This window comes from Rana temporaria, chromosome 2 (assembly GCF_905171775.1).
Source record: "Rana temporaria chromosome 2, aRanTem1.1, whole genome shotgun sequence".
NCBI classification, from domain to species: Eukaryota; Metazoa; Chordata; class Amphibia; order Anura; family Ranidae; genus Rana; species Rana temporaria.
In genome coordinates this window covers 414,305,801-414,331,217 of record NC_053490.1, presented here as the reverse complement: position 1 = coordinate 414,331,217, position 25,417 = coordinate 414,305,801, and the positions used below count along the sequence as shown (strand labels likewise).

At 45.5% G+C, this 25,417-nt stretch overlaps 1 protein-coding gene across 3 annotated transcripts in view; it reads left to right on the top strand.

Annotated features, from left to right (window-relative positions):
* ASMT (acetylserotonin O-methyltransferase) overlaps positions 1-25,417 on the top strand; it is a 165,761-nt gene that overhangs the window by 86,827 nt on the left and 53,517 nt on the right. For 2 of the 3 annotated variants that reach the window (XM_040338186.1, XM_040338183.1), the window contains 2 exons: positions 40-162; positions 14,793-15,107. The exons of the other annotated variant lie outside the window; for it this stretch is intronic. In XM_040338186.1, the coding sequence (XP_040194120.1) occupies positions 40-162; positions 14,793-15,004 (335 nt within the window). In that variant the 3' untranslated portion in view covers positions 15,005-15,107. Of the gene's footprint in view, positions 1-39; positions 163-14,792; positions 15,108-25,417 lie in introns of those variants that run through there. 3 annotated transcript variants of the gene reach the window in all.

The window sequence follows — 25,417 nt, the reverse complement described above, 5'->3', positions numbered from 1 at the left end:
TATTTGACAATGTATTTTTATCTTATTATTTAACTGAAGGAGATTTCTTTAAAGATGCCATTCCTGAGGCAGACCTATATATTTTGGCCAAGATTATCCATGACTGGACAGACGAGAAATGCCTGCAGCTGCTGAAAAAGATTTACCAGTCCTGCAGACCAGGTAAGCTCATAGTTTGTATAATGATGGCAATTCAGAAAGTGTCTTGTAACTGTTTTACGAACCACAATTCATAGAATAAAATGGTCTGTCATTGCTAAACTAAAGTAAATATGGCTTTACCCTTTCTATTAAGAAAATTCCTGCAAAGCTGCTGGTATCTAAACTGATTACATATCATATTGCATATCAAAGCTATTTCAGTAAAAGCAACAGCCCTGTCTGTAAAATAAATAAATAAATACTATTTATGGTGTCTCAATAAAATTAACAGCTGTACAGAATTAAAAAAATATTTGTAAAAATTAGAAGCCATTCCTTTTCCACAGTGTATTATAGCTGTCAGTGACAGGAGAAGGTACAACCACAGGATGCCTTTCACCTTATCCCAATCACTTAAATGCAGGTTTGGACAAAAAAGGGTGCCTTCTAAGCGTAGCAATTAAACTGTTTAAAAAAAATAAAATAATAAAAACACTCACAAACGAGCAATAAAGATGGGCATATCTGGTAATGTTATCATCCGCACTGTCCTGGGGGGTGGGCTGCCGGGTGCCCGATGTCAATGGAAGTGTCCGTGTATCATCCCTTGTTCCAGTGATGGTGGTGGAACCCAGCGCTCGCGGCAGTCAGGGACGGAGGACAGGAACGCAGGAGCACAGCAGCAATGTTGTCACCACCAGATACAGGGCCAGCGGGGAGGTGTGCGCATTATGCTTCCTCCTCATGCTATGGTTCTTTAAAGGAAAATTCGGCAATATCGCAAACTCTTCAAAGTCAGAAAATATAAAGAGCTGGTTGAATCCGGAAAAAATTGTGTCTTTAGTAACCCCTTCAGTAGATCACACCTAGGAAATATGGAACGAACCAGGGCTGAATCTTGATGGCCGCTTTGGGGAACCTGATAACAAGCTGATCTTTAGCCCAAGGAACCTCGGTTAATGCTGACATCGCCGAGACTTTCACTTTTATGATATTGCAGCTGAGGCCAGCGTCCAGACCGGACTGAAGAAAAGACATTACATTTGCCACCGAGGGGGACTGGAATGAAAACCCTGTTGGGTGGAAAAAGACTCAAATCTCCTCCAAACGCGGTGATAGATGGCTTTAGTAGAACGTTTTCTTGCTGTAAGTAGGGTTGACACCACTGACTCAGACAGATTTAGACTGTTCAGCCTGTCCCTTTCAAAAGCCATGCAGTCAAAGCTAGGCGGGCTGGATTGGGGTGAAACTGGCCGTGCTGAATGAGTAGGTCCTGGTTCTGGGGCAATTTGACTGGTGGCATATCGCCAGGTGACAGAGGAGGGTGAACCATGGCCTCCTTGGCCAGAATGGAGCAATTCCTATTGCCAAGACCTTCTCTTCCATGATCTTCAGTAATGACCGGAGGATCAGAGTTCTTGTTCCTCCCTGTTTCATGACAGAAGAAACAGCCATCTTGTTGTCCAATAGCAGTTTGACCCTCTTGCCTTGAATGATGGGAAGAAAAACCTTTAGAGCTTCCCTAGCTGCTGAAAACTTGCATGTTTGACGAACAGGGAACCTGAGGAGGCCATCTGCCCTGAGCATGCTAACCCTGGCAGTAAGCACCCCAACCCCGGAGACTCCCATCTGAAGTGATCGTGACCCAGCCCCCAGGGTTGATGGGCCTGCCCCGGGCTAGGTTGTCTCCTCTGCTCCACCACTGTAGGTTGTTGCGAATAAAGGCTGGAAGGTGTATTCTCTGATGTAGCAAACTACAGCTCCACTAGCTGAACAGACTGAATTGCAATCTCCTTTTGTGCCATTGTGCCCATTAAACTGCCAGGATACAGGCCGTCAGGCTCCCTAAAAAAACTCATCCCTCTGTGTAACGTGATCATAGGAGAGGCCATCATCTCCAAGGTTTCTGCTTAAACGCAGGTTATCTTGTCTTCTGGAAGAAGCACTTTGTACTGGAGCGTGTCAAAAGTCATGCCTAAATAAACCAAGGTTTGGCACGGAGTGAGCTGGCTCTTTGCCATGTTTATCATCTGTCCGAATTGCGTTAAATTGTTAAGAACTTGATCTCGGTGTCGTAGCAAAAGATCTTCAGAACGAGCAAGGACCAGGACATCGTCCAAGTAATGGAATACTCTTATTCCTCTTATTCCTGTCGAAGATAGGCAATTACCGTTACTAGAACTTTTGTAAACATCCTTGGCGCCGAGCTGTGCCCAAAGGGAAGGCATCTGAATTGAAAGTGGTTGCCCGCGTAAAAAAAAACTCAGAAAGCATTGATGAACATCGACCACTGGAATATGGAAATACACATTTTCGAGGTCCACTGAAACCACCCAGTCACCCCGACAAATTATTGCTGAAATAGTTTTGAGAGACTCCATCCAGAATGGTTGTGGCTTCTGAGAGACCTTAAATCTAAGACAGGACGCCATTTTCCTGATACTTTCTGGAGGAGAAAAAGAGGGAGGTACACTGCCTAACCCTGCTCATCCTCCGACACTGGTACAATAGCGTGAAGAGCTAGTAACTCTGTGATGTAAGCCTCCAGTGACACCTGCTTATCTGCTAAAGTGGGAATTCTTGTTGAAACAAAGAGACCCCTTGGAGGAGAACCTTGAAACTGAAGACAAAGGCCATTCCAAACTACTTCCAGGACCCAGGAATCTGTTATCCTCTCTGCCCAAATACCACTGTAGATGGTCAGTATTGCCCCTACTGGCGGTCTCTGGATGGGCCACCCTTCAAAAGAACTTTGCTGTGTACTTTGGAGCTTGAGGAGCCTTCGACTTGGAGTTATCGGGAAAGGTGCCACGAGGTCGCCATGAAAAGCGCGAAAACTCTCTACCTGACCGATAGAACCTGGCCTCCTTGAACTAATCCCGGGTCTTCTATTTGTCCAAAACGACTGTGGACGACGTTCCTGGGGAAAAAAATCAGACTTCCCTTCAGTCACCTGGCAAATTTCCTCTTCTAGCATTTTACCAAAGAGAGTGTTCTCCGAGAAAGGGATGCAACATAAAGCCTGTTTTGAGGCATATTCTGCAGACCAATGCTTGAGCCAAAGAGCCTGCCTAGCCATGACTGAGTGGGCCATGATGCGGGAGGTGAACCTGACCAAGTCCACTGCTGCCTCCGCTATGAATTCAGCTTATAATTTCAAGCCTGGAAGATCTGTTGAGAACTGTTCTTCCGATGCCCGGGAATCTAACGCGGACTCAATATTTGAAGCCCAGACCCTAACAGCCGTGGCGATTGAGGTCAGGGCTTCTGCCAGCCTGTAGGCAGCACCCGCAGTGGTCAAGGTCTTTTTCAGTTCTGCTCCATCTAAGTCAGTTTTCTGCTCCATCAAATCTTTAAAAGACACTGTTTCTTCCAGTGGTAGGGTGATAGGCCTTGCAAGAAGCTGTAAAGCCACATCCACTTTAGGAGGGGTATCCCGCGGCTCCACGTCCGAAGGGCGGAATGGATACAACTTGTTGATTCTATTCTGTAGTGCTGGTCTTTTATCCGGCCTGGACCACTCTTCCTCCATTTACTCTTTAATTTCCACTATAAAAGGACATTTTGGGAACTCTTTAAATTCAGATAATACTTTCTCTACTCCTGTGTGCTTGAAGAGTCCTTCTCCCACTCGATGGCCTGTTTGACCACTGATATGAATGAGGGTACCAGGGAAAATTCAAACGAATAAGCCTCTAAGGCATCCTGACCAAACTCTGAGTCAGAACGAATGGCCCCAGGTTCTGGATAGTCTTCTTTCCTTCTCCTTAGGCGATTAGCTCTTCCTACCACTGAAAGGGCCTGGTAACATGGCTTTCACCCCTTCTTTCACTGCTTTCCTAATGTATAACTTGATATCCTCATTGCCCATCTGGCCCTGGGAATCGTCCTTGAAGCATAGCCCTCACAGGCATTCACCCGGTAACGGGACCGCACTGCAAGCCCAACATGTATTGGCGAACGTATCCTCCGAAGCAGTTGGGCCATGACCAGAGGATGGTCGATGCGGCCTGGAAGATGGGCCTGCAGAGTCTGCTGATGGGCTGCGCTGGATATGGTTGCATTTTGATTTTGCTTAGGAGTGGGAGGCCCGAGTAGGAGAGCGATGATCACTAGAGGAAGAAATTGCTCTTTTGTGGCTCCTGAGTGAAGGACCTCTCCCCCTGCAATAAGGAGGAACCATTAGCAAAACCGTAAATAGCTAACCCGTGCTAGAGGCAAATTTCCTTTTCCGCAGTTTTCAGTGCCTCCTGCATAGGAACATAACGTCATCTATTACTACTTTATTTCCTATTTATTTATTCTATTTTTCTTTCTTATTTTTTTCCCCCCTAATACTTTTTTTTTTTTTTTACTATATATATATTTTTTATAAATAAATCTGACACTTACCAGCTAGGCAAGACTGTTAGCAAGTCAGATATTTTCTAGGGATTGTCAGCAGGCTGCAGGGGAAAAAAAGCAAGGAAACATGAATCACGAGCAAGGCAGGCAGGAAAGACACAAAGTAGGCTGCTTCAATGCTCAGCTTACCAGCCAGAGCACCCAGTCTAATGTCTTGACAGCCACAATGTGATTCCTACCAGCCGAAGTTTAAATCCCCCACCCACCGTGTCTGCCAATCAGAAGCAGCGGACTGGAGAGCCAATCACAACCGCGACAAATCCGGAAGCAGGCAGTGACTTCATCAACTTGCGCCAGGCTTAGTGGAACACAGGGGAAGGGGGGTTACAAAGCACCCAGCTGAGATCACTACCCAGCGCCCGGCCAGCCTGACACGCACGCCGGAAACCACATGGAGGGGAATAGGGACGTCTCACCTAGCCAAGGCTAAAGGAAAAAATGAAAACTGAAGCCCAGGATGGCGGCTTTCTAGGGCGACTTAGGGCATTTAGCCTGTGCCATACTATGGCACCAGGAGAGCCCCCATCAGAGGGATTTTCCCTCAACAAAGGGACTCACACACTTTCCACCACAGGGACTCACAGCAGGCAGTACAGGAATGTCTGGAGCAAGGATAGAATAAGAAACATCTGCACCAGGTACTGCCTGCCTTTTTATCTGTCTATACAGGGGTGTCCTATACGGTGGTTAAAGGGGTGGACTCAACACACTTTCCACCACAGGGACTCACAGCAGGCAGTACAGGAATGTCTGGAGCAAGGATAGAATAAGAAACATCTGCACCAGGTACTGCCTGTCTTTTTATCTGTCTATACAGGGGTGTCCTATACGGTGGTTAAAGGGGTGGGGTTGACCTGAGGTTGTGCTGTCCTGAGGCTGAGCCAGGAAATATATGTATATATTACACAGTTGCGTGGAAAAGTTTTGGCCCACTTCCTGATTTTTCATTGTTTTGCATGTTTGTCACACTTTAATGTTTAAGATCATCAAACAAATTTAAATATTAGTCAAAGATAAAACAAGTAAACACAGCATGCAGATTTTAGAGCAAGGTTTTTTATTATTAAGGTAAAATAAAATCCAAACTCACATGGCCCTGTGTGAAAAATTGTTTGCTCCCCCTGTTAAAACATAACTTTACTCTGGTTTATCACACCTGAGTTAAATTTCTCTAGCCACACCCAGGCCTGATTACTGCCACACCTGTTCGCAATCAAGAAATCACTTAAATAAGACCTGACTGACAAAGTGAAGTAGACCAAGCGATCCTTCAAAAGCTACACATCATGCCGAGATCCAAAGAAATTCAGGAACAAATGAGAAAGAAAGTAATTGAGATCTCTCAGTCTGGAAAAGGTTATAAAGCCATTTAAAAGCTTTGGGACTTCAGTGAACCACAGTGAGAGCCATTATTCACAAATGGCAAACACATGGAACAGTGGTGAACCTTCCCAGGATTGGGCGGCCAACCAAAATTACCCTAAGGGTGCAGCAATGACTCATTCAAGAGGTCACAAAAGACCCCACAACAACATCCAAAGAACTGCAGGCCTCACTTGACTCAGTTCAGGTCAGTGTTCATGACTCCACCATAAGAAAGAGACTGCCCAAAAATGGCCTGCATGGCAGAGTTCCAAGACGAAAGCCGCTGCTGAGCAAAAATAACATAAAAGCTTGTCTGCGTTATGCCAGAAAACATCTTGATGATTCCCAAGACCTTTGGGAAAATACTCTGTGGACTGACTTGCTGTGATAAATGGAACCATGAATTCTGCTGTCTACCAAAAAATCCTGAAGGATAATGTGCAGCCATCTGTTCATGACCTCAAGCTGAAGCAAACTTGTGTTCTGCAGCAGGACAATGATCCAAAACACACCAGCAAGTCCACCTCTGAATGCCTGAAGTAAAACAAAATTAAGACTTGAGTGGCCTAGTCAAAGTCCTGTCCTGAATCTTATTAAGATGCTGTGGCGTGACCTTAAAAAGGCAGTTCATGCTCGAAAACCTTCCAATGTGGCTAAATTACAACAATTCTGAAAAGATGAGTGGACCAAAATTCCTGCACAGCGCTGTAACAGACTCATTGCAAGGTATCGCAAACGCTTGATGGCAGTTCTTGCTGCTAAGGGTGGCCCAACCAGTTATTAGGTTTAGGGAGCAAACACTTTTTCACACAGGGCCATGTGGGTTTGGATTTTGCTTTCTCTTAATAATAAAAAAAATTCCTTTAAAAACTGCATGTTGTGTTTACTTATGTTATCTTTGACTAATATTTAAATTTGTTTGATGATCTGAAACATTAAAGTGTGACAAACATCCAAAACAATGAAAAATTAGGAAGGGGGCCAACACATTTTCACACAACTGTATATACATTCTTTGTTTATGCATTGCCTGCCATTCGTATCACTGTTATTGAAATGTCAGACATATCTGTCTGATAACTGATGAGTTACACAGCGTTGTGTCATTCACTTGTGTTTGTAGATTGCAGCTTAACCTCCCTGGCGGTACGATTCTTTCAGAAAAAAGGTGCTGAAAGCGGTACCATTATTTGCAAGGAAATTTGGCGTTTTATACTGTAGGCCTGTAATTCTTAGGAATAACTGACTTAAATCTGACCAAACAAGAGTCTAGTAGGCATCCCGGGTATGAATTTTTTTTTAAAACAAAATTATAAATTATAATATAATAAATAATTATAAATAATTATAACAAATAATAATATAATTATAATAAAATTATTCAATAATGTAATCAACTCGAAATCACTGAAATTTGCTCAGTTGCAGAATTGTCGCTGTCATTACTTTTATTTTTTTATGACGAATTTCCCCACAAATCGCTATCGCACAATTCTGCAAGTGATTATAATTTATTATCGCTGTTTTCTAGCTGCTCTAAAACCATTTTTGACATAAAGGGACACTTTTGGTTGCTATGGACAATCTACAGTTTGCAGGGAGAAAGAACAGTTTTTATTATATAAAAGTACATGTAGGGCACTGGGCAGACCACTAGGGACAAGGGGGGTGTGTATTTTTTACATACAGTACTGTAATCTATAAGATTACAGTATACTGTATGTATTGTGTTTGTTTACCTTTTTGAATTTGGCGCCGTTCTCCACTCCCGTGCGTCATAACGTCGCAGGGAACGGAGATCGGCGGCACACAGAGGCACTGTGTGAATCGAGCGAGGTCCCGCTCGCTCACACAGCGCGGTGGCATTGTTGGATCCAGGGACAAGGTAAGTAAACCAAGCCTGTGGATTCAGCGAGGCGAGCCCGAGTCTGACTCGGGGGTTACCGATCGTAGCCCAAAAATCTCACCTCGAGTCAGACTCTGGAATACCGCCAGGGGGGTTAAAGGGTCACTAAAGGAAAAAAAAAAATTGCCTAAAATTAATTAGCCAGATTCAGTAAGATTTACGAGGGCGTATCAGTAGATACGCCGTCGTAAGTCCGAATCTGCGCCGTCATATCTTTAAGCGTATTCTCAAACTGAGATATGCTTAAATGTTGCTAAGATACGACCGGCGTAAGTCTCCTACGCCGTCGTATCTTAGCTGCATATTTACGCTGGCCGCTAGGGGCGTGTACGTGGATTTACGCCTAGAATATGCAAATTGGAACTTATCAAAGATAATTGGTATACTTGCTGCCTAAAAGAAAAAAATGACTAAATATATACTTTATATGAAATATTTTCTATTAAACTGTTTAATTTATTTATTTTTCTATTTTAGCACTGACCATAAGAAATAAAGATAGGTAATATGTACCACTAATACCTTATACACGAGATTTAATAAAATACATATACTAGTAGTATGTTTGAGTTACATAGATGCAAGTTCACACCTATTATTGACTGATCATTGTAACACTGTACCTGGCTCTGGAATGAATATGTATACATATGTATATGTATATGTATACCTCCCAACCTTTTGAGATTGGCAAGGTGTATGTAGGCAACGGACATACCCCTGCCACACCTCTATGGATGGATAATGAATACACAAACAAATGATTTGTTTACCATGTCTATCCCTTTATACTGGCTTTTAAAATTCACAAATGGTACAATTTAGAAATTGGAAAGGTTTAGTGCTGTTAGACACTTTTTGATAGATATATTGGAATATTTTTTTGTAAAGGCCAATGAGTGACAAATGAGCAGGAAAGAGGGGCAGAGGGATTTTTTGCCGAAAGAGGAACAGTCCCTCCATATCAGGGACTGGTGGGAGCTATGCTTATGGGACTGTAGGCCATACTCTTTACCCAACAACCTTACTCCAGGCACCATAGCAAATAAACACACTGACCCACCATTGGCGAATAAAGGCCGCGGTAACTTTATTGGTTTAAACACAAAGCATTTTAAATTCAACAAAATCATTTTAATTCATAACTTCAAATATCAAAAATTTGCCATTAATCAAGCAAAACCAAAATATGTGCAACTGCTCAGTTTTTGTAACTCGAGCAGTATTTAAATCATTAATTGACATATCACGTCCCCCTTGGACTCCCAAGGTGACGCCTACCACATAAAATTTACCGCGACAGGGGAGGAGGGAGGGAGTTCTTCAGCTGCTGCTGCCAAGGGAAAAGAGGGAGATTCCCAGCCCAGCCAGTCCTTATAAAGCCTTTCCTGCTCCCAGAAGCTTCCGTCGCATCCCATTGGCTGGCTGATGATCCCAGAATTAAAGGAACAGTACCTAGGAATTACCTGCAAACATAGACTAACTACAACCCATAAACCAGCACCTGATACCATATTAACCCCGTGATGGCCACAATCCCACTCAAGTGGGCTCCTAATGTGCCCCCTTTCTTATGGGACTGTAGGCCATACTCTTTACCCAACAACCTTACTCCAGGCACCATAGCAAATAAACACACTGACCCACCATTGGCGAATAAAGGCCGCGGTAACTTTATTGGTTTAAACACAAAGCATTTTAAATTCAACAAAATCATTTTAATTCATAACTTCAAATATCAAAAATTTGCCATTAATCAAGCAAAACCAAAATATGTGCAACTGCTCAGTTTTTGTAACTCGAGCAGTATTTAAATCGTTAATTGACATATCACGTCCCACAAGCCGGGTATGAGCATCATGCCCGGCCCCACCCCACCTCCGCGGCCTGCTCAATTCCATACTGCAATCCCAAATTAAAAATATCGATACCCACGTCCGAGAGGTGGACGCCATCCTGCCTGTATAACCCGGTAAAGCCCCCCTCTAAATCAACGTGCCTGTAAGACAAACCACCAATTTGTGGCATGAACTTGTACATGGCCCGATTTATCCGCTTCCTCATCTTCTCCATGGCCCTCCTCTGCGGAGAGGAGAGCCAAGAGAAGCGTGGAATGATTTCTGAGAAAATTAAAATAGTGCCTGGAGAGGCTAGTGAAAACCGCTGCAGATCCCTTTGGATCAAAAATAGCAAATCCAAAGTCCTTACTTTGCCCAAATCGTTCCCACCTGCATGAACTAATAATACATCCGGCTTAGGCCAACGCTGACTAAGCCCACTTAAGTGAAAGTAAAGTTGGTGCCACTGAAGTCCCCGCACACCTTTCCAAAAAACCTGGAATGATTCCGGACAAAGCGATAAATTCGTTGAATACCTACGCAAGGCCGCTCTCTTATGCGCCCAGTGAATGTAGGAATGTCCCAGAATCCAAATTGTGCAGGGCTGACCTGAAATTTAAATAAACAGGTTAGGACGAACGTAAACTTTAAAACAATTTGATTTCCACCTCCCCATGTCTTTAATGTCTGACTCACATACTCCTCTCCGGGCCGCTTCTGATGCAGCACCAATTCTAAATGAGTGGGAGGATATCCTCATATTTTGCAAACCCAACTTTAGCAGGCATTTGCGTAATACCGCATCAAATTGATATTTGGTAAGCGGCCCTCCATTCTGGTGCACCAAAAATAACCCTGGAACTGGGGGCCTGACGACCAAAAAACGAGTCACCGCATCTACGGGGCAGACAGATTTAACGCCCTGAGCTGCCAACCGAATCCTCGCACCTTTACCCAACGCGTCGGTCTTAGAACGACTTATCCATAACTGAATTCCCGAGGTATCTACCGTTACGTGGTCGACTAAAATACCCGACCCACCCAGTTTAGATTTAGGGATTAGCTCTGATATGCGTAGAGCCCCATGAAAAGCAAGCACGAACGCCGTTCTAAAAAGTATGGACTCGAAAACCGAAAAACAAACGGACGACGCTATCTCGCACAACTTTCCCAAAAGGTCGAGTGAAATCGGCCTTCTGTCATCCGGGACAAAATTAACCCTTTTATACCCTTTCAAGGCCTGTTTCACTGAGAAGAAAGCTGTGCACGGCGCAAAACCCCGCAGTCGGCAAAAAAAGGAAATTCCTGCTAAGGTTTTTGATATATGGCTGAAAGACAAACTTTGCTCCATAAGGGAAGCCACAAACGCTAATAATGACCCCTCGGACGGGCGGCCGTCACTAACTCCTAAATCTTCTGCAAAGGACAGCCAGCTCTTCCAAGAAGCAGCATAGCACAACCACGTCTTTGGTGCCACCGAGCCCTGTATTGCTCTTGAAACTATGTCCAGATTAGGTCCCACAAAAATTCCGGGCAACGCATCCCTTCCACATCTGCCTCCGGAAGCAGCTGACGAAAACGGTCCATCTGAAACCGAGATAACGCATCGGCAAGATTATTTTGCACTCCCGGTGTGTGCTTGGCTTTTAGCCAAACATTAAAGTGTAAGCAAAGAAAAACAACCTGTCTTAAAATCTTGACCACCAACAACGACTTTGACGAAAGGCAATTGATGGCAAAGAGGACCCCTTTATTGTCTGTTTCCACCAGAATCCTTTTGTTTGCAAACTGAGCTCCCCACAACGTCAATGCCACCAAAATCGGGAACAACTCTAACAGGACAATGTTTCTTGTGACCTCCTGAACCACCCAAGACTCTGGCCATGCTGCACAGCACCAGTGTGTTCTCCATATCGCGGCAAAGCCCTTGGACCCTGCCGCATCCGTGAATAACCTAAAATCTGGCGCCGCAACAAATTCTTCCTGAAAAAACGATCTGCCGTTATACGTTTCCAGGAAACGTGCCCAGACCATCAAATCTGCCTTAATCGACGTTGTCAGCCTGACGTGGGCAAACAGGGACTTTAAGCCAGCAATCGCTAGGTACAAACGACGCGAAAAAATCCGTCCAACGGGCATGATCCTGCCAGCAAAAGCCAGGACGCCTAGCAGCGACTGCATCTCCTTGAGTCGCACTTTCTTTCTTGCCAGAAAGGAGGCTAGCAAAGAATTTAATTTCACCAATTTTGCCTCCGGCAAATGAAACTCCATCTTACACGTGTCTATACATATGCCCAAGAACTCCAGAGATGTCACCGGTGTACACGTCTTCTCCTCCGCCAGCGGGACGCCAAACTGCGCCGCCATATCCTGAAAAGCCTGCAATAGCTCCTGACAACTCCCCGAATCCTGTGGTCCTATAAACATGAAATCATCCAGGTAGTGGACAATATTGCCACTACCTGAACGAAAACCAACTACCCAATGCAGGAAAGACGAGAACGCCTCAAAATACGAGCATGATACGGAACACCCCATGGGCAAACACCTATCAAAGAAATAGGCCCCGTCAAAATAAAAACCTAAAGAATTAAATGCCTCCGGGGCTATGGGCAACAGTCTAAAAGCCGATTTAATATCGGCTTTCGCCAGTAACGCACCTGGACCACACTGCCGTATTTTAACGATCGCCTCCTCAAAAGTCGCATACGTAACCGAGCAAAGTTCCACATCAATCTCGTCGTTAAGCGAATCGCCTTTAGGGAAGGACAAATGGTGTATAATCCTATACGTATTCTGCTCCCTCTTGGGCACCACCCCTAGAGGTGATATGCGGAAATCATCAAAGGGGGGGTGCTCAAAAGGACCTGCAATGCGACCCTCTGCAATTTCTTTCTCAACCTTTTCCCTCACAATTTGTGGAAACTGACTGGCCAATTTTAAATTGCCCACTACTGTGCATCCGGCCCCTGAGAATGAAGGGAGGGGGAAACCAAACTCAAAACCTCTACTGAGGAACTGCGCCGTCACCTGGTCTGGATATATTTCCAGCCTCACTGGCGTGCAGGCTTTTTGGAAAAATATCCCTAGCACTCTGACTGGCAGCATTTGCCGACTTCTTTAAACACTTGGCCGCAGGGTGAGCCCCTGCGCAATATGAACACTCGTGTCTATATTTACAAGCCGCATTCCAGCGGCACTGGCTGTCATTGAACGCGAAACAGCTCCCTTTCCTAAAAGCTGCGCCTGAAGTGGGAACCGCAGCTGGCTTTGTCATGGCAGACCTCTGAGGGGCCAACAGATTTAGCCACAGGCCCACGTCTTTCATACCCCAACGCAGCGAGGGGTGGACCGCCAATTTTTGCCTAAATGACTCGTCATAATAAAACCATCCGAGTCCACCAAAGCTCTTGTAAGCCTCCAATATATGATCCACATGCTGGAACAGACCACTACTGCGTTCCGGGTATTTTTCTGTCATAACACCTGCAAAAATGCAAAATGCTTGCAACCAGTTATTGAATGACCTAGGTATGGGTCTGCGTCTGTCGTCATCATGTTTCTCATTCTTTTCCATTTTAGCCATAAAGTCTTTCTGGGAGGGTAACAGGGATAAGATGTCCATAAATTCCCCTTTCCAAATTTTATCCTTCACTGACATGCTCAGGTGAAACCCCAGGGGAGACATTTCGCAGGGCATTACCTCTTTCATGCATGCTTCTGGCACGCTGACCCTCCCAGGGGGATTACCCTCCCCCGCCATACTCCCCTGGGCCATAGACACATTGGGGGGTTGATGTATTGGAGCAGTGGAGGAATGTGAGGTAAGTATGGGGTTAAACATTAAATGTGAAACAGGACTTGCAGCCACAGTACCAGCAGGGGTCAGTGTTCTAACCAAAGAGGACAGTGAATCTACAATAACATTCAGAGCCTGTAACTGAGCACACTCACCCACTGCTTGAGGCTGTGCATTGACGGCTGGACCGGGTTCTCCTCTCTGCATAGACGCTGCAAGCTCCAGCCTGACAGGTAAGACTTGCTGCTCCTGTCCCCTCAGAGGGACCTGTTGCTGAATGGGTGGACGTGGGGGGAGCGGGCGCCCCCTCCCCACGCTTGCACTGGGCTGCGCTGCTCTGCCTCCCCTGGCTTTTCCCCTCGCAGGTGACTGTGAAAGATTCCTCTTCTGCCGTCCTGAACGGCGCACACTTGCTGGAACGCCCCCGCCATCTTCCTCCTCGCCCATGCCGCGCCTCCGCTCCTCCTCTTCAGTTGGTAGGGATTCCCTTGTACGCTCAGGAGGCTGACTCCTCCGCGCTCTGACAGGGGGCTCCTCACTTGCAGACGCACTCTCTCCCTGCTGCTCAGTGGGTAACATAAACCCAGCGCCTGTCTCCACTCCGGCTGTCTGTTCTTCAGGGACAATGTCCCCCATAGTTAAACAGCGCTTGAGCCATTCTTCCCCCCCTTCGCTGCCTGCCTTCTCTAAAAGTTTCTTAAAGAGAGACTCCATACCTTTAGAGAGAGGAGGCAGCCAAACCAGGAAGTCCAAGTTCTTCAGCTGCTGCTGCCAAGGGAAAAGAGGGAGATTCCCAGCCCAGCCAGTCCTTATAAAGCCTTTCCTGCTCCCAGAAGCTTCCGTCGCATCCCATTGGCTGGCTGATGATCCCAGAATTAAAGGAACAGTACCTAGGAATTACCTGCAAACATAGACTAACTACAACCCATAAACCAGCACCTGATACCATATTAACCCCGTGATGGCCACAATCCCACTCAAGTGGGCTCCTAATGTGCCCCCTTTCTTATTCTATTCAATGTAAAAACATTTTTTGGCTTTAGATGTATTTTAATATGTGAGTGTTAATGCACAAAAAAAAAGATGAAGGGGTTCCAAAAGATCAGGCAGCTGACATGTAGGCACTAAACATATCAAAAACTATGAAAAAGGAAGGAAATGTCTGTTAACACCAGATGAGTCAAATGTTTCTGTTCTTTTCCTTATCTGCACTACAACAGGTGGTATATTTTCTCTTGCTACAAGCAACACATTTTTTTCCCTGTCTTTTTTTTAATCAAATGTTCAATTTTTTACTTGTCATGTTAGTAATAAAAATTGTTCCATTTGTTCTATAAAGGAGGTGCAGTTCTGCTAATTGAACTCCTCTTAAACGAAGACAGAAGTGGCCCTCTGATTACCCAGCTGTTCTCACTTCACATGTTGACACTGACAGAAGGCAAAGAGAGGATGCCATCTGAGTACAAAAAGCTCCTTACAGACTCTGGCTTCAGGGATATTCAAGTCAGGACTACTGGAAAGATATATGATGCCATAATGGGAAGAAAATGAGTCCAAGTGTAGACTTCCTGTTTGTATTTACTGTTTGTTATCATTGTAGTATTAATGCAGATTTTTTTTTTTAGCACTAATAAACATGTTGTTATAGTCTTAATGCTGATCTCAACTGTGTGTGTTAATCCTATATATCCTGCAAATGAGCATGATGCACTCTGAAGAAGGGGGCACACCCTCGAAACATGGCAACTCGTAATATATTATATTACACCACAGTTAAACACTCCCCCACCCCTACTGCTATGACGGCATTACAATGTTTGGTGCACCTCCATCCTTGGAACCTTACTCTTCCTTTGGCTCCATGCCTAAAAATGTACAGTATACCAGAGCTGCACTAGCCACTTGATGAAGTGTTACCAGGGTTTGCCATAGGAGGCTGCAGTATTTTTAGACCAACACATATACTAGTGTAATTTTAGACAGGGGACAATTAGCCTATCAGCATGTCTTTGGAGTGTGGGAGGAACTAAAGTAACCAAAGGAAATCCACGCAAGCACAGGGAAAAACAAGCAAACTCAATGCAGATGGTATCCCTGTTCTTTAAATGCCTTCTGTAAACTGAAGGCCCTTTAGCAGGAAAATGTGTGCACACACATTTCTGTAGCAACTACATCTAAGGAGCGCAGAGACTTCAATACTTTTATCCTGTATAGTATTTTTTGTACTCACCATAAAATTATTTTCTCTGTCATCCATGGACGGACACAGCCTTCACAAGTCTTGACATATGGGTTATGTTCCTGTTCATAGGAGAGGTCTAGGCAGAACATGTTAGATATTTAAATACATGTTTCTTTTAACAGAGTTGAACAGCCCCACCCAGGGGGTGGTCCCTCCAGACATAACCCTCCGCCCTGAAGCATGCAGCCTCAGCTCGTAACAAGCAGTACAAACCTAAAAAGGAGGGGTGGGGGCTGTGTCCATCCATGGACGACAGAGAAAAGGATTTTACGGTGAGTACAAAAAATCCTATTTTCTCTTTTCGTACATGGACGGACACAGCCTTCACAAGTCTTGACATATGGGACGTCCCCAAGCAGTGTAAAAAAACAAGGGCTGGGAACAGTATAAAAAAAACAAAGAACTTCACCCCAAAACAAGCAGAGCTCCTCAACGGAGGAGGTGCAACTTTAAACAGCCGCCTGCAAAACCTTGCAGCCGAACAAAGCATCTGAAGATGCACTAACAACAACCTTGTAAAATTTGGAGAAGGTGTGCACTGACGACCAAGTCGCCGCTTTGCACACCTGCGAGACAGATGCTTGATGCTTGATGTCAGAAAGCCCAGGAAGCACCAATTGCCCTGGTTGAATGTGCCGTGACCGGAAAGGGGGGCACCCTTAAGAGCATAGGCCTGTATGACAGTCTGCCTGATCCACAGAGAAATGGTGGGCGACGAGACCGACAGGCCCTTTTGTGGACCAGACACTGACACAAATAGTGAGTCAGACTTCCGCAACTGAGCCGTAGCAGACAGGTACACCCGCAAGGCATGTACCATGTCCAAAGTATGAAGCTCAACCTCTCAAGGATGCGCCAGTCAAGGACACAAGGATGGAAATACAATGTCCTCGTTAAGGTGGAAGGCCAAAACCACCTTCGGAAGAAAGGAAGGCTGCGTGTGCAGCACCGCCTTATCCTTATGGAGGACCAAGTATGGCGACTTGCAAGACAAGGCCGCCAATTCAGAAACACATCTGACAGATGTAATGGCCACTAAAAAGGCCACCTTCTGACATAGTGTCAAGAGAGGAATCTCTCTGATGTTTTCAAAGGGAGGTTCCTAAAGAACCGAGAGCACCAGATCCAAGTCCCATGGAGAAAGAGGTGGTTTAATAGGGAGAAGTACATGACAAACCCCCTGCACAAAGGTACCCACCAGAGAATGGGCCGTCAAAGGCCGTTGAAAGAACACAGCCAAGGCTGAAATCTGCCCCTTAATGGTGCTTAAGGCAAGTTTCTGATCTACTCCACGCTGTAAAAACAGCAGGACCCTGGAAACCGAATACGTCCGTGGACGCCATCCCATCTCTTCGCACATAGAGATGTAGGCCTTCCAGGTGCAATGGTAGAAGACTTCCGTGCCCTCAACACAGTTGAGATGACCGAGTCGGAAAGACCTCGGTCCCTCAGCACCTGGCTTTCCATAGCCATGCAGTTAAAGCCAGCGACTGTAAAGCAGGATAAAGTATGGGACCTTGAGACAGAAGGTCCTCCCGCATCGGCAGCCGCCAGGGTGCATCCACCTTCAGGCGCACGAGAACGGTGTACCAAGGATGACAGGGCCAATCTGGAGCGATTAGAATCATCGGGATGCCCTCGATCTCCACTTTGCGGAGCAGACAAGGAAGTAACTTTAGTGGTGGAAAGGCATAAAGTAGCCAATACTGACCCCACAGGGCCACCAAAAGTGTCTGACGCGTCTGCCCAGGGATCTCTGGACCTGGCCACGAACCTCAACACCTTGCGATTGAGGCGAGAAGCCAGGAGATCCATGGCTGGTGTGCCCCACCTCCTGCAAAGGAGTTGAAACACCTCTGGGTGCAATGACCATTCCCCTGGTCCAGCATCTGGCGACTTAAGTAGTCTGCCTGCCAGTTTTCTACGCCCGGAATGTAGACGGCCAACAGAGCCGGCACGTTTCTTTCCGCCCATCGCAGGATGTGAGCGACCTTGGACGCTGCAGTCGAGCTCTGTGTTCCCCCCTAATGGTTGACATAAGCCACCGCCGTGGCGTTGTCCGAATGTATCCTGATTGGGTGACCTTGTAACCTCCTCGCCAACGAGGAGAGGCACAGCCTGATCACCCAAAGTTCCAGGACATTGATTGGCAGATGGGATTCGTCCAGAGTCCAGCAACCTTGGGCCGACTGGACCCCCCCAGCCTGTCACCCAGCCGGCAGTTGATAGAACAATCTCAAAAATAAAATAAAATAAAACAAAAAATATCTTCAGGGCACTGGGCCCAAAGGGAGCCATACGTCCTTCTCCTCTGCTAGGCAGAAAAAAAACTGAGGCTGCATGCTGCAGGGTGGAGGGTTATGTCCGGAGGGCTGTTCAACTCTGTTAAAGTAACATGTATTTAACTACTTGCCGACATGCCGCCGTCGTTTTACGGCGGCAGGTTGGCTCCCCTGCGCGAGAGCCCGTAGCTCTACGTCGGCTCTCTCGCAGGCTACTAGGGGCGCACGCGCCCCCGAGTCCCGCGCGCATGCCCGGCGGGCGCGATCACCGCCGGGCACCTGCGATTGCTCGTTACAGGGCGGGGACCGGGAGCTGTGTGTGTAAACACACAGCTCCCGGTCCTGTCAGGGGGGGAAATGCTGATCCTCGTATGAGCCCTGGTTCACACTGGGTACGATTTGAGATGCGATTTGACATGTCAAATCGCATCTCTGTTTACAAAAGTTTATTGAAAATTTTCAATGAAGAAAATAATAGTAGTAATACATGGACAATCATACAGGTTGACAAAGATAGATGTCAGTACAAAGTTATTGAATGGTGGGTAAGAACATATGTGGGGTACATTGCATATCATAACATCAAAAAGAGATATTGGTAGAATCAGTTGTCTAGTAGGATTTGAATAAAGGGAGCACACCGAAAGGTAGATAGGGTGGGGTTAATAATGTGGTGGAATATTCCAACATGACCATTTAGTGTTATAGGTCTGAATGCTATCATTAAGTGTGTGATAAACTTTTTCGGAGAGTTTGAGGGTTTCCATTCTCTCAAGTACCTGGGTCCAGGAGACACTACTAGATCTCCAATTGAGTGCAATCATCCACTGAATGGAGCTGCATAATGAGTGAAATAGTCTAGTAGAGTGGGTGGGGATCTCTGGGATCTTGTCATATAATATACATATTTGGGGGGTGGGGGTGACTGTATGGCCCGAGGAGTCTTTGAATCTGGCAGCCGCCAGATTCCAAATCTCAAATCGGCGGCAATTGTAGGCAATGGCACTGTCCTAATCAGTGCGATGCCGCATCTGCGATTTCAAAAAGTAGTTCCTGTACTAATTTTTGCGATTTCGGGCCGCGATTTACATTAAATTGCGGCCGAAATCGCGGCAAAATCGCGGCAAAATCTTGCATTTTACCGCGATTTTGAATTCGCAGCAGTGTGAACCTAGGCTAAACAGAAGATCAGTGATTTCCCCTAGTGAGGCCACCCCCCCCACAGTAAGAACACACCCAGGGAACATACTTAACCCCTTCCCCGCCCCCTAGTGTTAACCCATTCACTGCCAGTGGCATTTTTATAGTAATCCAATGCATTTTTATAGCGCTGATCGCTATAAAAATGCCAATGGTCCCAAAAATGTGTTAAAAGTGTCCGAAGTGTCCGCTATAATGTCGCAGTACCGAAAAAAAAATCGCTGATAACCGATAGTAAAAAAAAAATATTAATAAAAATGCCATAAAAATACCCCCTATTTTGTAAACGCTATAACTTTTGCGCAAACCAATCAATAAATGCGATTTTTTTTTACGAAAAAATATGTAGAAGAATACGTATCGGCCTAAATTGAGGAAAAAATATTTTTTTATATATTTTTGGGGGATATTTATTACAGCAAAAAGTAAAAAATATTTTTTTTTTCAAAATTGTCGCTCTATTTTTGTTTATAGCACAAAAAAAACCAGCAGAGGTGATCAAATACCACCAAAAGAAAGCTCTATTTGTGGGGAAAAAAGGACGCCAATTTTGTTTGGGAACCACGTCGCACGACCGCGCAATAGTCAGTTAAAGCGACGCAGTCCCGAATCGCAAAAAGTGCTCTGGTCTTTGGGCAGCAATATGGTCCGGGGGTTAAGTGGTTAAATATCTAACATGTTCTGCCTAGTCCTCTCCTATGAACAGGAACATAACCCATATGTCAAGACTTGTGAAGGCTGTGTACTTACATGGACGAAAAGGGAAAAATAATTCTCCATAACCAACAAATTGTTGAAATTTGTTTGATGTGTAGGTAATATATGTAGCGCCTGTGTACTATACAGTACTGGTGCTATCTAATGTATGAGTAGATCAGAGTGTAGTTAAACTCTGATCCTGATTGTTAGAGCAAAATGCGGTCTATGTCTCAGCTTGGCTGTGCTGTGAGTCCATTCTGCTGTACTGGGGTGTTCTTCCAGCCCCGGTGCTGCAGGTGGCGGCAGTGGAGTCGAGGTTTGGGTGCTCTTTCCCAGCAGTCAATCACAAGAGTTTGTCCTCGCTGTGCATGCTGGGGAGGCTTCTTCGTCCAGTGTGGCGCCCACCTTTAGGGTGGCCGCATCACAGTGCCCCGGCATTATGGCCTACTTGGCCGGGGCGTGCGTGCCACGCGGTGTTCCTGGCGGTCCAAAAAGGCCTGGACAAACCACCGGGGATCGAGGTAGCCGGACACCGAGGGATTGATCACCTGTCGGTCGGTACCTGGGTGACAAGCTGAAGGAGATCCAGACGTAACTCAATTAAGGAGGCATGTCTCCAGAATCCAACCCAGAGGGGACCTGTGGCAGAGGTATCTTCTGAGGCTCATTGAGAGTAGTCTGTGGCAGAGACTTTCTCCCAAGTTCACCTAGGAGGGTCTGTGGCAGAGACTTATTCCTATCATTGTTTGAGTGATACTCCGGCTGCCAGGTTGGTGAGAGAGGCCTGTCCGGCAGTGCCGGCCCAAGACATTGTGCTGCCTGGGACCAAGAATTAAATGCTGCCCCCCCCCCCCCCCAGAAAAAAAATCACGCCAACCAAAAGGCCCCCACATTCATTATTTTATATCATGATAACTAAAAGGGACCCGTCATGGCTCTTTACATGTATAAAGGCGTATAAAGAGGACCTGTCATTGCTCTATACATGTATAAAGAGGGCCTGTCATGGCTCTATACATGCATATAGGCGTATAAAAGGACCTGCCATGGCTCTATACAGGTATCCAGGAGTATAAAGGGACCTGTAAATTGCTGGCGGCCACTATGTCTTTTGCGCAAACTAATCAATGTACGCTAATTGTGTTTTTTTTTTGTTGGTACCAAAAATATGTAGAAGAATACATATTGGCCTAAACTGAAGAAAATAGTTTATTTTTCAAAATTTTGGGGATATTTATTATAGCAAAAAGTTAAAAAATATATATATTTATAGCACAAAAAATAAAAACCGCAGAGGTGATCAAATATCACCAAAAGAAAGCTCTATTTGTGGGAAAAAAAGGACATCAATTTTATTTGGGTAGCGGAGCTGGCGGAACGGGCTAGTGGGCTTCAGTATGCTGCCCCCCTAAAAGTGCTGCTTGGTACCCATGGTACCACCCGGTCCCATTATAGGGCCGGCCCTGCTGTCCGGGTACACTAAACCCACTCATGCAAGAGTGGTTCTAAGAAGTGTTACATTTGGGAGCAGGACTGTTTCCTATCATTATGCCTGAATCTGCTATTCTCCTATCCTCCTCAGCTTTACTTTCCTCACCACAAGTTTACTGTTTTTACCCGGCTGGGTAATAAAGAGCACAGCAAAGAACACCTGTCTGGACATTTCTTTACTTCTACTAGATGTACCACACATCATTCACCCCTAGGAATTTTGGAGGAGCCAAGAGGTAACACGCCGCCCCAAAAATCCAGCAGCTCCTCTGGGGGTAATGCTACATATATATAACATATAGAAGTCTCCCAAATGTTATATTATTTCAGAGTATGCATAGGCATAGTGCGTGCAAGTGCAGAAGAAATGTACAGTAATATAGCTGGTTGCTGTATGGGTAGCCAATCATTTTGTTGGTACTGTATAGAAGAGAAAAGAAAGGAGGGCCCACCGACCTAGTGTGATACCGTATAAAAAGGTTTTATTAAATGTGTTAAAACAATGGTTATACTCACAAAATGAGTTGTAAAACGCGCTTTGACAAACAGTACAGCTGGTACGCAGCAACGCCAGAAGAACACGGTGACAACACGGATCAAGTAGTATCTGACTGGTGGTATGGCTGAAGCGTTTCAGGGGCGTGGCCCTTTCCTCAGAGACTTGGTGGTCTGTAGTTGCTCCCTCATAATGAAACCTTCGGATATTTGTACACACATGGGCATGTGCAGAGGTGTCCGGACCATAGGCCACTTCCCACTTGCCAGACGCGCCCATCTCCCCTTTTCCACTCCTGTCCCATAGGGTGTGGCCGGGGAGTCCCCCTACTGCGAGACAGTTGCGTGGATGTGTCTCTCACAAGAGCCAACCCTATTAGTTAATGAGAGTCCTTATGGAATAATTGCATAAATGGACATGTGCATAGATGAAAATATGCGTGTGTATGGCGACACCCACTTTTCTGCCTATTACCAGGGGGTGGGAAGGCCAGGGCACTGGACCAGAGATCAGGCCATTGCATGTAGCTGATACACATATAGCTCACCTTGCCGAGCAGGGTATTGCAGTCCTCTTCCTCGTGGTTTCTCCACGGCCAAACCCCACATACAGCATCCTCCTCTCTCTCCCCATATGCGTGCGATCAAACGCATGCCATCCTTTAGCAGGAAGTAGATGTGTTCCAGCCCTCGCCATGGATGGGCTGGAACGTCACTTCCGCTCGTGCGCATGCGCACAAAGCGCGGCGCACGACACGCATCGCTTGTTCCTGCCGCGGGTGTGTGTGCGTTCCACCCGCTCCCTCCGGTTTATCCAGAAACAAGACGCCCAGATATGTTATTATGGGTGGGGGGGGATGGGGCTAAACATAAGCTGGCCATTGCCACTCTAAAAATTATTAATATAGCCCATACCTATATTGCCAAAGGGAGGATACCTAGTATCTTAGACTGCAGTACTCCCTCTAGTGGTGAAAAATGGGGAATTGTCTGACAAGATGTGGGAACCCCAGCACCATGGTCTCTGAATGCTTTCTCTACACATGCCCATACGTGCAAATCCCCCGAAAATATACGCAATGGGTTAGGTGCACATATCTCCATATATATATATATATATATACGCCCACATACATATAGTGTATGCATATGGGAATACATACACGAACATACATATAAAACCTGTAAAAACATACAATTGTAGTCAAGCTAGATCAAATGGTATCCTACACTAGATTAATATGACATGTTTTGATGGCCCAACTTTTGCTGCTCTACCAGACCTAGGCAGAAAATATATAAGGTTAGTAATAATAATAATAATAATAATGGTCTAGTATGGCCATATAATCTAATTGTATATATAGATTAAAAATTCAAACCACATAAAAATGCATAGATAAATGCACATACATACATACATACATATACACATATATATATATACATCTCTCCCCACGCATAGTCATGATCATACGTGCACGTATATGCAACATAAATATATAAAAACAAAAAAGTAAATAATCAATAAATAATTAGTAATAAAAACATGTAAGAATATGCATATATGATAGGCCCTATATAATATATTATGAAGTAATAATAATCCTGCGGTAAATCCCACGATTGGCGACAAACCCCCCCCCCCCCACTCAACAGCTCCGATCCAAGGAATTCCCCCCCCGCTCAACAACTTTGCTCTGTGTTCCCCCCCCCCCCGCTCAACAACTCTGTATGCTCATTTGTCCCTCATTCTGAAGTTGAAAAGTTGGGAGGTATGCAGACCCGCATGTCTCGTGTGTAGATCCGAGGCATCACGGCTCTGTAAGGAGACTACTGAGCACCTACATAAACCCAATGAGGCACAATGGGGTAATTAAATTGTTACAACCTCCCTCCACATTAGCAATACGCCTTCGTCTGGCGGGCGGACCCTCCTCTTCCTCCTCCTCCTTCTTCTCCTCGGCTGTCACTGTTCCACTGCTAACTATCGGCTCGTAGTTAACGTCAGATTCTGTGTCTGAATTTGCGGAGGAATCTGAATCGGAGAGCTCCCTGTTGCTCCCGTCGGCCGCAAGAATTTTGTACGCCTCCTCGGCTGAAAATGATCTTTTAGCCATCGTTGGTGATGACACTGATACGTGGCACTAGTGACGCTAATAAAAGATGGCACGTGGCACTGATGACACTGACAGGTGGCACTGACGGCAAATGGCACGGGCAGATGGCACGGCCAGATGGCACGGGCAGATGGCAGGTAGCACTGATGGCAGGTAGCACTGATGGCAAGTAGCACTGATGGCAAGTAGCACTGATGGCAGGTGGCACAGGCAGATGGCACGGGCAGATGGCATGGGCAGATAGCACGGGCAGATGGCATGGGCAGATAGCACTGATGGCACTGATGGCAGATGGCACTGATGGCAGATGGTGCAGATGGCACTGATGGCAGATGGCACTGATGGCAGATGGCACTGATGGCAGATTGCACTGGCAGGTATCACTGATGGCAGATTGCACTGATGGCAGATGGCATGAGCAGGTGGCACAGGCAGATGGCAGGGGCAGGTGGCACAGGCAGATGGCAGGGGCAGGTGGCACTGATGGCAGGGGCAGGTGGCACTGATGGCAGGGGCAGGTGGCACTGATGAGAATGCACTGGCAGGTGGCACTGGCTGAATGCACTGGCAGGTGGCACTGGCAGGGACTGTGGGCACTGTTTGAATTTTTTTTTTTTTTTTAACTCACTTTAACACTTTTACTGATCTCTCTCTCTCCTCACACGCTGTCTGTGTGTGAGGAGAGAAAGCCGGCGATGAGAGATGATCTCATATGTTTACATTTGAGATCATCTCTCATTGGACAGTGTAAATAGCAAAAAATTCCGCGCCTAATTACCTAAATAATAATCTACAAAATAAAAAAGCTGCTCCTCATAAACAATGCTGGATTGTGAACGTTAGAAGTGGGGATAGAGGGCGCTCTATACTAGACACAAACCTTGATTAGTGCAAAAGTGTCAAAATCCAAATCCAAAATCAGTGACCTGATCCGTGATTGGATAATAATTAAATCAACATATGTGAACAATATATAATTGCCTAAAAAATGATTAATAAATAAAGTCCCAAGATATTGCAGACAGCGCTGCACATTAATGAAAATGTGATTCAATATGATCAAATATACAGAGTCTTTAAAAGTCCCAAACGAAAAAAAGAAAAAAGAAGAAGAAGAAAGTTGTCCAAAAAACTCTTCAATTAAGGTGATCTTCTTAGAAGGGAAAGAAGGGGGGGTTCCACCACCACAAGTAAATCTTCAATTTCACCCAAGGTGTAAATATATAGATTGCTCTTACCAGAGCTTGTTGACCACTTTGGTGAAAAAGATGGTCACACAAGCTTATGCAGGATTGTGCCTGCGCACATAAGGATAAGGGAAAACCGATAGTAGATCCAGGAGCTCCAAATGGGATATATGTATAAAAGGAAAACCAGAGGAGATGCCAATAGCGTGATAACGTTTAATTTACAAATACATTAAAATCATGGAAAA